This window comes from Dromiciops gliroides, chromosome 3, assembly GCF_019393635.1.
Source record: "Dromiciops gliroides isolate mDroGli1 chromosome 3, mDroGli1.pri, whole genome shotgun sequence".
NCBI classification, from domain to species: Eukaryota; Metazoa; Chordata; class Mammalia; order Microbiotheria; family Microbiotheriidae; genus Dromiciops; species Dromiciops gliroides.
Genome location: NC_057863.1, coordinates 385,201,283 through 385,212,611, shown reverse-complemented (window position 1 = coordinate 385,212,611; position 11,329 = coordinate 385,201,283). Strand labels below are relative to the sequence as shown.

The window sequence follows — 11,329 nt, the reverse complement described above, 5'->3', positions numbered from 1 at the left end:
TGAAGATCAAATAAAATAATATTTGCTCCAAGAAAAAAAAAAGAACTGTGGAGTATAGATGCTGAATGAACCATACTATTTCTTTTGTTTTTGGTGCTATTGTTTTTTTTTAATATCTTGAGGTTTTTCATCATTGCTCTGATTTTTTCTCTTATAACAGGACTAATGCAGAAATAGGATTAATGTTATTATGTGTATATATATGTGTGTGTGTATCTATATCTATATCTATATAGATATATAGATATAACCTATATCAGATTACCTGCTGTCTAGGGGAGGGGAGAGGGAGGGGAGGGAGGGAGAAAAATCTGAAATTGTAAAGCTTGTATAAACAAAAGTTGAGAACTATCTTTACATGTAATGGAAAAAATAAAATACCTTATATGTAAAATAAAAGAAAAGAAAAAAAGAAAAAAAAAGATAATATTTGCAGAGCATTTAGCAAAGTACTTGGTATATAGTAGATAATTAATAAATGTTCATTTCTTCTCTTCCTTAAACTACCTTGTATTCATTATGTACATAGCTATATACATATATGTTGTTACTCCTTTAGAGCATAAATACCTTGAAAGAAGAAACCATTTAACTTTTGTCTTTGTATCGCCAATACTTAGCACAGTTTAATAAATAAATGAATCATAGGATCATTGACATTGAATGGATCTTAAATGCCATCAAATCTAAATTTACATTTTACAGATGAGAAAACTGAGGCACTGAAGTAAAGCAAGTTAATAACTTGCCCAGGAGCATAAAACTAAGTGTCTGTAATAATATTTGAACCCAAGTCTTCTGGTATGCAAATCTAGCACCATCTCCATTATGCCATTGATAACTGATTGATTGGGGAGGGAGATTTGTTTTTTAGTGCAAAGTTTCTTAAAATATGGTATCATTGATGACATTGCTAGTGGTAATTCTTTTTTCAAACACAAATTAGGATCTAAATGTTATCTTTATAATAGCTACAGCACAAAACTCAATTTCACAAAATAAGATGGTATAAATAGTGATATTTGTATCACTTTGTTTGATAAACTAGAAAATGTTTTATTCACCTATGGCTGAAATGATATGAAATTTTCATTTCACACATTTGTTTTAACACAAAATCATAAGACAAGTTGACTAACCATTTTTATTCAGATGGAATGGTGCCAAATGGATTGTTTGTTCCATTTAAATGATTTACATATACATTCATATCTAGATTAATCTATTTTAAAAATAAAAATTCCTTCTGTAGACTTGTCAAGTGATTAATAGATATGCATTTACTTCCTCTATTTTCTTTGCAAAATAGGTATCTTTAAAATTGGGAAACATATCAAAATACTATTTTGCAAATTTATTGTCCATAATGCTAACTTTTTCATAAATGCATTAGCTTCACATTTCTGGATCAGAGTATATATTTGGTCAATTGAAAAAAATCCCCCAATTATGTACATTTCAGGAAGGATCTCTGCTATAAAAGTAATTGGCATTTCCTTTTTCTTATGAAGATAGAGTAACTTCTTCTTTTACCTTATTCACTCTTTGAATGTCTTAAGAAAGCCAACCTGTTTTGAAATAATATATATAATGCCCCTTTTCTGTGTCTGCATATTGTCACACAATTTTGCAAAGAACTTTCTAGGTTTTAATTAATGTAGTCAATTGCTCTTATCAACTTCAAAACTCTATGTAGCTCCTCACTTATATGTCTCAATACAAGTGATTGTCTGAAGCTTACCATGTATTCAAAATTGAAGAATGGTCATAATTTTAACTAGTGATTAAAGAATTTCATTTTGTCCTGATATTACTTTAATTCCATCAGTGCAGAGTTCAAAATACTATTTTGCCATTATTATGCCATATTATGCCATTTACATTTTAAGAAAATCACTAATTACATTTTCTTTTTATGTGACATTGCCATCAATGGGTTTGCTAAGTATGAAATCTTCCATAACATTTCAACATAGATCATGCACATGTAATCAAATAATCACATTCGGCTACATCTGTTGTTTCATCCACTTGCAGTGAAAATTGGAAAGATTTTAATTTCTTAACAGATCACAAAAGTCTTCAGACATGAGGTTATTCTCCTTGCTGTGTTATTTGCAAGCAGAACTATTCATTGATGCTTCATACATGATTGGTCGATTTCAATTAAATCACTCAGTTTCCAGTTTCTTCTTGAAGTGTGTGTGTGTGTGTGTATTTAAATAAATTGGAACTCTATAAAAAATCTTATGTGACGTAAATCTTTTTGATGTCACAGTCATGGTTATTGAAAACATTTTTTCTTGCTTATTTAAAGGCATATGTTTTTCCCTTTGGTGGAAGTGGGGAACTTATTATGTATATATGCTCACAATATTTTGATCTATTAGAGATCATGTTATTTGCCGCTAAAATTTTCATGTTAAGCAAACAGTAATCTTTCCTCTCTATCAACAACGATGTTCATGAATCCTAATGATACTGTAGAGCACCATATTTTTGAGAATTTATTTTGGGGGGGGCGGAGCCAAGATGGTGGAGGAAAGGCAGTGACTTGCCTGAGGTCTCCCCAAGACCCCTCCAAATACCTCCAAATAATGCCATAAGACAATTTCTGGAACAGCAGAACCCACCAAAAGACAGGGTGAAATAATTTTAGAGTCAAAGACAACTTAGAAGATAAGGAGGAAAGGTCTGTTGTGCCAAGGTGAGTGTGGAGCTAAACCCAGTGCAGGCCACACCAGCACAGACCCATCCTCAGCTACAGCAAACCAGGTGCAGGCCTTTGGAGCCTCTGAATCAGCAGAGACAGTAACTGCTTCTGAAACTCAGTCCACAATTGGCCAGAAGGAGATTACAGGGATCTCTTTGCTAGCACTGAGGCAGGACTCTGATTTTTTGCCCATACTTGGATCCAGGTCACATTCTTGGGTGGTGATTCAAGGCAGGGGAGGAACACAAGTACTTGAAAATTTCTGAAAATTTTGGTAATGGCTTTGCACATCTCCTTTAAGAAGTTCTTTTTCTCCAGGGACTATCCTTTGAAAAATTCTACTTTAAGCTTTGCAAAAGTTACTTCATTTCCTCCTCATAAAGCCTGGTTAATTAAGATGATAATTTAATCCCATTTATTCCCTGTGTGACCTTGAGCAAATTACTCAACATCTCTGGTTCTCAGTTTCTTTATTTATCCATCCCCTGTCCCACCTCATCTGTAAAATTAAGACTTGGATGAGACAACATCTTGGATTTCTTCTGGCTCTAAAAATTTGTACTCTTGGGGTCCTATTATGTTGATTCTATGGGCATGAAATAGAAAAGGAAACAAATAATGCTTTTGAATGAGATAGGATGGTAATATCTTATCCTTGATACTGAAAAAACAATTGGGGCATGAAAATTTTTGATTTCTTACAAAAGGTTGGTAGAAAGCCCATGTGTGGGGAAATATACACGTCTACATAATTATCATATACTTATATACATATATTATATGCATGTATGCATACATATCCATGTGTATCTATAGTAATTTATCATGTGTGCATATATATTTATATGTACATGCATATATACCTATGATATACACATATACATGTACATATAACATATCCAAGAAACATTGCTAAAAGTGAATTTTGCCTCTTAATCGGGAACTTTTGATGTAATTCATTGTTAGAAAAGATAAGAAAACAAAAAAGCTTCTTACATAAATTTAGGATCTAGATATGTTTCTTCTAAATTAGGGGTCTAAAAGTGTAATGTGGGGTTCTAAACCATTTATTTCTCCCTCTATATTTGGTATACTCCTGATGAACTTATCATTAAAGCAGATCATGACTTTTTAGCCATGTTATATGTCATAAGGGTTGTAATTATTAAATAATTAAACTTGATAAATAGCAGCTTCCTTTTTTTGATTTTTAAAAGGCCATATATTATCTAGTTCCACTAGAGTGTAGGGACCAGTGAAGTATTTTTAGCAACTTTTTCTTTGAATGTGAATGGAAATTTTTCATGCTGCTTTGTTATTCTCAATCCATTCTCAAAGTTGTGATGTGCTTAGCCCCTATTGCATAAATAAGCCTACAGTATGCTTTTAAAGGTAGCATTTTCCTTGTCAGGAAACTGCTGTTAATAACTGCTAATTCTTGACCTTAATTATGGAAATGCTCATTAGAAACCTATTATATACTTCAATAAGTCATTCCAGACTTGTAATAAAGATTTTCTAAGTCTCTTGTGTAAATAAACCTACAGCACAATTTCCTTGATGTGCTGTCTTTTTCCTTTTAAAGCATTATAAAGAACTGGCAGTTCATGACCCCAAAGGCAGAGACATTGGCCGGAAACATGTATCCTGGGGAATGGAGCTGTTCAACAGTGGGCGATAGTTGAAATAAAATAGAAAAGTTTAATCTTAGGTCTTTGTAAAATAAATTCAAGGACATATGGCAGTTCAAAAAGAATGGTTTGGGGGCAGCTAGATGGCGTAGTGGATAAAGCACCGGCCCTGGATTCAGGAGTATCTGAGTTCAAATCCGGCCTCAGACACTTGACACTTACTAGCTGTGTGACCTTGGGCAAGTCACTTAACCCCCATTGCCCCACAAAATTAAAAAAAAAAAAAAACAACAAAAAGAATGGTTTAGGGGGCAGCTAGGTGGTGCAGTAGATAAAGCACCAGCCCTGGATTCAGGAGTACCTGAGTTCAAATCGGGCCTTAGACACTTGACACTAGCTGTGTGACTCTGGGCAAGTCACTTAACCCCCACTGCCCTGCAAAAAAAACCAAAACAAAACAAAAACAAACCAAACCAAAGAAAAGAAAAAGAATTGTTTATATAATACCACCCCCAACCCCTTTGAATCCTTTTGTTATTGTTACTGTTGTTAATTACAGTTCAATTGTTCCTGATCTCATTTGGAGTTTTCTTGGCAAAGATACTGTAGTACTTTGTCATTTCCTTTTCCAGTTCATTTTATAGATAAGGAAACTGAGGCAAATAGGGTTAAGCAACTTGCCCAGGGTCACACAGGAAATAAGTGTTTAAGATGAATTCCTGACTTCAAGTTCATCTCTAACCACTGAACCACCAAGCTACTTTTTAGATTCTTTAAATACTTCAAAAAACAAAACAAAACAAACAAACAAACAAACAAACCCCGAGATACAACTAGTTATTCATCTGGCACCTTCTGGCTTTCATTCTTTTGCTTTCATCATCCCCTTTCTCTCTGCCTATCCAAATTCTCCCTATTCTTAAAAACATATCTTAGATTTCACATTTCTAGAATGACATGAATACGAGCCTATTGCTGTGATCCTTTCTCTGAACTCCCATAGCATTAACTCTACCATCTTATTAGCCATATGAAAATAGGAAGCACTTTTAGACCTAGATCTCATTTTACCCATCTATAGAATAAAGGACTTATATTACACAATTTCTATATTCTCTTTTATAAGTTTACAAATCTTTTATAAGTCATAGATTGCTTAGTGAAAACTCTTACATTGTATTTTGAACCATTTTCTTTTACTGCAACAAAAAAGAACACAGAGGCTCATAGGTTAAGAGCCAAAAGTGACTTTAGACTTCTAGTACACATCCAGATTTCTCATTTTACAGATGAGGAAATTGAGATCCTGAGAGAAAAGAGACTTGTGCAAGGTTGTTGTTGTTCAGTTGTATCTGACTCTTCATAATACTGTATGGGGTTTTCTTGGCAAAGAGACTGGAGTGGTTTTCCATTTCCTTCTCCAGTGGATTAAGGCAAACAGGATTGAAACAACTTGCCTAGGGTCACATAGCTAGTAAATGCCTGAGGCCAGATTTGAATTCAGGTCTATCCAGATTCCAGGCCTAGTGCTCTATGAGCTGAACCACCCAACTACCTCCTATTCACAGTTACAAATATATTAAATTGCAGGTCATGATTTGAACTCAGATCCTCTTATTCCAAATCAAGATCTCTTTCAATGGTGGTTTAATTTTCTGCATACATCTATGAAGCAAAATTAGAAAAGTGATAGCAAAACATGAAAAGTGATATAAGAATCATAGGATTTAGAGCTCTAAGTGGAGCTAGAAGGGACCTTATCTATCTCACAGATTTTACAAGCAAAAAGAATCAATGCCAGAGAGGCCATGACTTTCCCCAAATTATACAATAAGTAAATAGCAGACCCAGGATTCAAACCTGGGTTTTGTGATTCCAATTCCAGTTCTGATACCACTGTCCCACACTAGATTTTGAACTCTATTAGTGGAGAAAGTGAACCACAACCAGGAAATTACCAAGGTATTTTTTGCCTAGCTTTTCCCATGTTTATTTCACATCTACCTAACTATGCTGTATAACTCAATCACTTAAACATCACAATGCATATGCCTTTTTTATGCCATCTATACTACTGTTGTCAAACTCAAATAGAAACCAGGACCACTAAATTATATATAAGGACATCTGTAGGTCACATACTGACTTAGAAAACTATATATGTTTGTATATTTCTTCTTATTAATTATTTTTATTAAATAGTTCCTAATTATATCTTATTCTGGTTCAGCCCATACTCATTAATTGGGGACTGGGTTTGAATGTGGCCTGCTGAGTATATGTTTGATGCCCCTGACCTATAGCACATTACCTTACAGGTAACAGACTCCCAACAAAGACTTGCTGACTTGACTTTCGTTTAAAAGTCCTGGGAGATATTCATTTATTAAGGTGACTGAATATAACAGATCTATGGTAACTATCCTGAGAAACATAGCTAAAGCATAGGACCCTGAAGCTCAATGTATGCCCACTCAATACTAATAAGATAAATCTTTCTGTCACCCTACTATACTCACCCTACTAAATATAAGGCTGACCTTAGAAATGGCTCAATATCTAGAGCCACAGGCCTGCCTAGAGTTAGAAAGAGCTGAGTTCAAATTTGGCCTCAGACATTTATTAGCAGTGTTACCCTGGGCAAGTAACTTAACCTTCATTTTCCAAAAATGGGGATAATAGGGGGGCAGCTAGGCAGCACAGTGGATAAAGCACTGGCCCTGGATTCAGGAGGATCTGAGTTTAAACTCGGCCTCAGACACTTGACACTAACCCTGGGCAAGTCACTTAACCCTCATTGCCCCACAAAAAACCCCACAAAAATTAAATATTAAAAAAAGTGGGGATGATAGCAGCACCTACTTCCTAGGGTAGTTGTGAGGACCAAATGATACAATATTGGCAAAGTGCTTAGTATACTACTTAGCACATAGTATGTGCCATATGAGTGTTAGCTATAATTAGGTAACTGTTTATGTGGTATGAGTTGAGGAGTAACAGGGCATCTGTGTATTCTATCACTCATACCTTTGACCATTATAATGTTGTTCTGAGCCTTTTGGATTTGCTATTATGAATATCTCTTTTGGACATGCAAATATCCTTGGGTAAGCTTTTCTGATGCTGATCAATTTCTTTTCACTTAACACATTTGCAAAGGCAGAGCAGAGGATGGGTTCTAAGGGAGGAGACACACCAAAGAAGCGTCTCCCATGTATACAAGTGTTGACCTGGCTTGCTTCACAATTTTCCAGAGGGCCGACTGTGCTCTCTACTTAACACCTTCTTGATGTGATCCAGAAAGCATGAGGAGGTCACACAGGATGGTGCCTACCTGAGTGAATGTACTCCTTTCTAGTTCATGTCTATCTGGAGGAAGAATAGGGTAAGGGGAAAAATCACAACTCTATTCATGAAATCCTGTGGAGATTTATATTCAGGGAAGCATTAAAGTAAATGAAGGTAAAGTGATGTTCCCATGTATGCCCAAAAGGGATGTATGAAAAGGTAGAAGGGGTCTTTGAATCTATATAAGCCTTGTGTCTGTTTCTTTAGTGACAGCTTCTCCTGCCAAATGAAGGAAAGGCAGCAGCACAAGACCCAGCCATCTCCATTCCCTCTCGCTAAAAAAGGTGGCATCTGGTTAGTTGTACCATCAGAAAGCTCTGCTCCTTCCTTTGCCCCCTCCCAACCCCTCTTTGATTGCATACAACAGTCTTTCCATTTTTCAAACCTAGGATCCTGTATTTGGTGAGTACAGTCAGGGTCATATACCTTCTACAAAGCAGGCCTGGCAGAATCCAATTTACCAGGACCTTCAAGAGGGCTTTCACTGATTGAATTTAACAGGTTCTCCCAGGGAATATTTTAGAATTTTTTTTTTGGTTCAATTTAAAGCATAAGACATTGAAGCATTTTTTCCCCTTTGATTTTCTTGTCTGTCCATAGAGGGTCTGAATCAGAAGACAAGTAGTTGCTGTCTGACTCCTATCTTGAGAGTCAGGAGTCCACTAGGCATTGCTTCTGAATTTTGTAGCTGTTTTTCTTTGTTTTCCTTTCTTGTTTGGTATCTGTTGTCCCTCTGGGCTCTGTTTAAGCCTGGAAATAGAAATGCTGAAGTATCCAATATTACCTCTTGTCTTCCAACTAGCTTTTCAAGTTGAAAATTCTGTGAAAAGGTTGGTTTTCATGGACGTTCCTTCCCAAATATTGCATGGCCTGGGAATTCAGAAAGCTGGAGTAAACTCTGCATAAATACTTGACTTGTTCATTATCTGAATTTGCAAGTCAGAAATTGTTGTATATCTTCTCTGAATGCTCCCAGTTCTGAAAACAATAGAATAAATAATAGCTTAGAAACTTATGATCATAATCCAGATTTCTTCAGACACCACTATTATCAGTATTATCATTTTATCCATATGAAGATACTATTATTATGAATAATAAAATAATAAAATTTTCCTTCCCTAACTCTCTCCTTTCTTCTCTGTCCTTAAAAGCATGCTCTGTCACAGTTGATTTTTGTTCTTTAGGGAAATGGGTGGCAGATTTTCCTTCCCCATTTGACAGGCGGAACGGAAATGAGGTATCACTAATTGGAGCTGGAATAGAAGTATTCTATGAAAGTTTGTCCCAAAGTCATTTCTGAACTGCAAAATCATTCATTTACATAGGTTTTTGTCCTGACTTTGAAGATATTCATAGACTTCTTTGTTACCAGTCAAGAGCAAACTTGAGGAAATCTATGATTGATAGTCCAGTATGAAAAATTTCAGAATCTTCACTGGCTACCTATTGCCTATAGGATATAATACAAAATCCTTATCCTGGTATTAAAACTCTCTACAACATTGCTTTTCCAGTCTCATTTCATATTATTCTCCTTTCCATATTCTGCATTCCCACTGAACTGGCTTGCTACCTATTTCCTGCCCAATATATGCCTGCTCCCACATCTGTGACTTTAGACAGGTGGAATACCTTCTCTCCTCACCTTCTCAGCTTAGAATCCCTTGGAGCTTTCAAAATTCAGGTCAGGGGAAACCCTTTTACATGAGACCTTTCCCAATTCTCCCAGCAGTAGCATTATCTGTCTCTTTTAATTAACTTGGATTACTTTGTATATACTTTTAAGTGTATCTATTCTATCTCCCAACAGAATGTGAGCTCCTTGGGGCAAGGGCTGTTTTGTTTCATCTTTTCATTCTCAGAATGAACTTAATACCTTGCACATAGTAAGTATCTAGTAATTTCTTACTGAATTAATTGGAATCAGAAATACTAAGTAAGTCATGTTGACCATGTATTTGAGATATGGCAAAGTAATGAAGAGACCCAAACAGAAGCAGTCTGATTTTAGCATAGACAAAAGAATTACAAGTAGATATTGTGGAATAGGTTGAGAGAAGCGCCTGTCACATGCTCATTTCCCCCTTTTCTGGTCTTTCTGCAAAAACCAAACTCTTTATTAATTTTACAAACTGGCAAACAAAATCAGTTACTAGAGTCAGCCAGTGTTCTAGACTGAGCATCAGCTATATACCACAGAGCCATCCCCTAGGCAATGTTGAGTGGTAGGTCAGACCTTAAGCATAGACAGCGTAGCCACCTGCTGGTGTTCCCTTGCCAATCTTCCTAAACTCTCTGGCCAAAGACTGAATATCCAATATGAGAACTTCAAACATTTATCAATCTGCCAAAATGCAAAGGTCTTTGGACAGACTGTGCTGTTATTGGTCACTTATACCTCAAGCCTGAAGGATGTATTTGGCAATTAGTAAGTACTTAACAAGGACTTATTGACTGATTGACCAAGGTGAGAATGAGTTTTGATAGAAACAAGTTAGCAGTGCCCTTCTGTGATGAATGATTAGGGCAAAGAATAATACAATGGGTAAAGGGTATATTACTTTGTTTTGGTCTGCCTTATGTTTTATAGAGCACCTCAAGTTTCCTCATCTAACACGTATGGAGGGAGCTTAGGAGGATGAAATGAGGTGTGGTGGAACCATTTCTGGTCTTGAAGACAGAAGGCCCATATTCAAAATCTGGATTAGGTACTTACTATTTATTATTATTCTTTATAATACAGGAAAGCTCATTTGGACACCGCCTTGAAGGCCAAACCATTTGGAAGAGCATCTCATGCAAAAGAGATTGTCTTGGAGAAAGTTGGTGTTGAAGCCAAGCAGCCCAATTCTGCCATCAAGAAGTGTGTGACAGTCCAGCTGATTAAGAACAGCAAAAATATCAGCACCTTTGTTCCCAATGATGGCTGCTTGAACTTTATTGAGGAAAATGATGAAGTTTTGGTTGCTGGATTTGGTCGAAAAGGTCATGCTGTTGGTGGTATTCCTGGAGTCTGTTTCAAAGTTGTGAAAGTTGCAAATCTTTCTCTTGTAAGGGGCTAAAATTCTACTATACTGTCTAAAATATCGAATGAATGGTTGCCAATAAATTAGAAGCTTTAGCAAGAGTTTAGACTTTTAAGTATTTATTAAAGAGCATTAAGATCTAATGATCAGAGAGAAAGATAAAAATCTAAGTATTTCTAAGAGACCCCATCATCTGACCTGCCATGGTGAGGTCAGGAACAAAAAGGACCCAACTCTGCCTTCTTCCTCCCAGAAGCCTCTCTTCGAAAACCGAAACAGCCTGTCCCCCTCCCTCCACCTCCCCCCCCCCCCAGCTCCAAGCTAATTGGCTGGTAGGTTTGATAGACAGTACCCACGAGCAAATGCCACTTCCTGATGCCAAGGAACTGACCTTCCAAGACACGTGGCTTGCCCTCAGATGCCTTCTCCTCATGGGAAAGCTTTCCTACAGTAACTCTCCAGTAGGTGGTCTCACTCTAATTGTTACACTCTTCTGGCCTTGTACAAAGAAAGGCAAGAAGGAAAGACCAAGATCATAAAAATTGTGTGATGTCTTTGTCTTGGTAAACAATTTTCATGAAACAAAAAGAAAAGAAAAGAAAAAAAAA

The 11,329-nt window shown here is 36.3% G+C and overlaps 1 protein-coding gene across 1 annotated transcript; it reads left to right on the top strand.

Annotated features, from left to right (window-relative positions):
* The first annotated feature begins 7,918 nt into the window (after positions 1 to 7,918).
* On the top strand, positions 7,919 to 10,757 carry LOC122747652 (40S ribosomal protein S23-like). The gene is made up of 2 exons (XM_043993564.1): positions 7,919 to 7,986; positions 10,439 to 10,757. The coding sequence occupies exons 1-2, from the start codon at positions 7,919 to 7,921 to the stop codon at positions 10,755 to 10,757; spliced, it is 387 nt and encodes a 128-aa protein (XP_043849499.1).
* The last annotated feature ends 572 nt before the right edge of the window (positions 10,758 to 11,329 follow it).

Excerpts from the sequence above, each read along its gene's own strand:
- LOC122747652 (XM_043993564.1), top strand. The coding sequence starts at position 7,919 with ATGAAGGAAAGGCAGCAGCACAAGACCCAGCCATCTCCATTCCCTCTC. Across the intron at positions 7,987-10,438 it reads GCTAAAAAAGGTGGCATCTG|GAAAGCTCATTTGGACACCG; the intron begins GTTAGTTGTACC and ends TTTATAATACAG.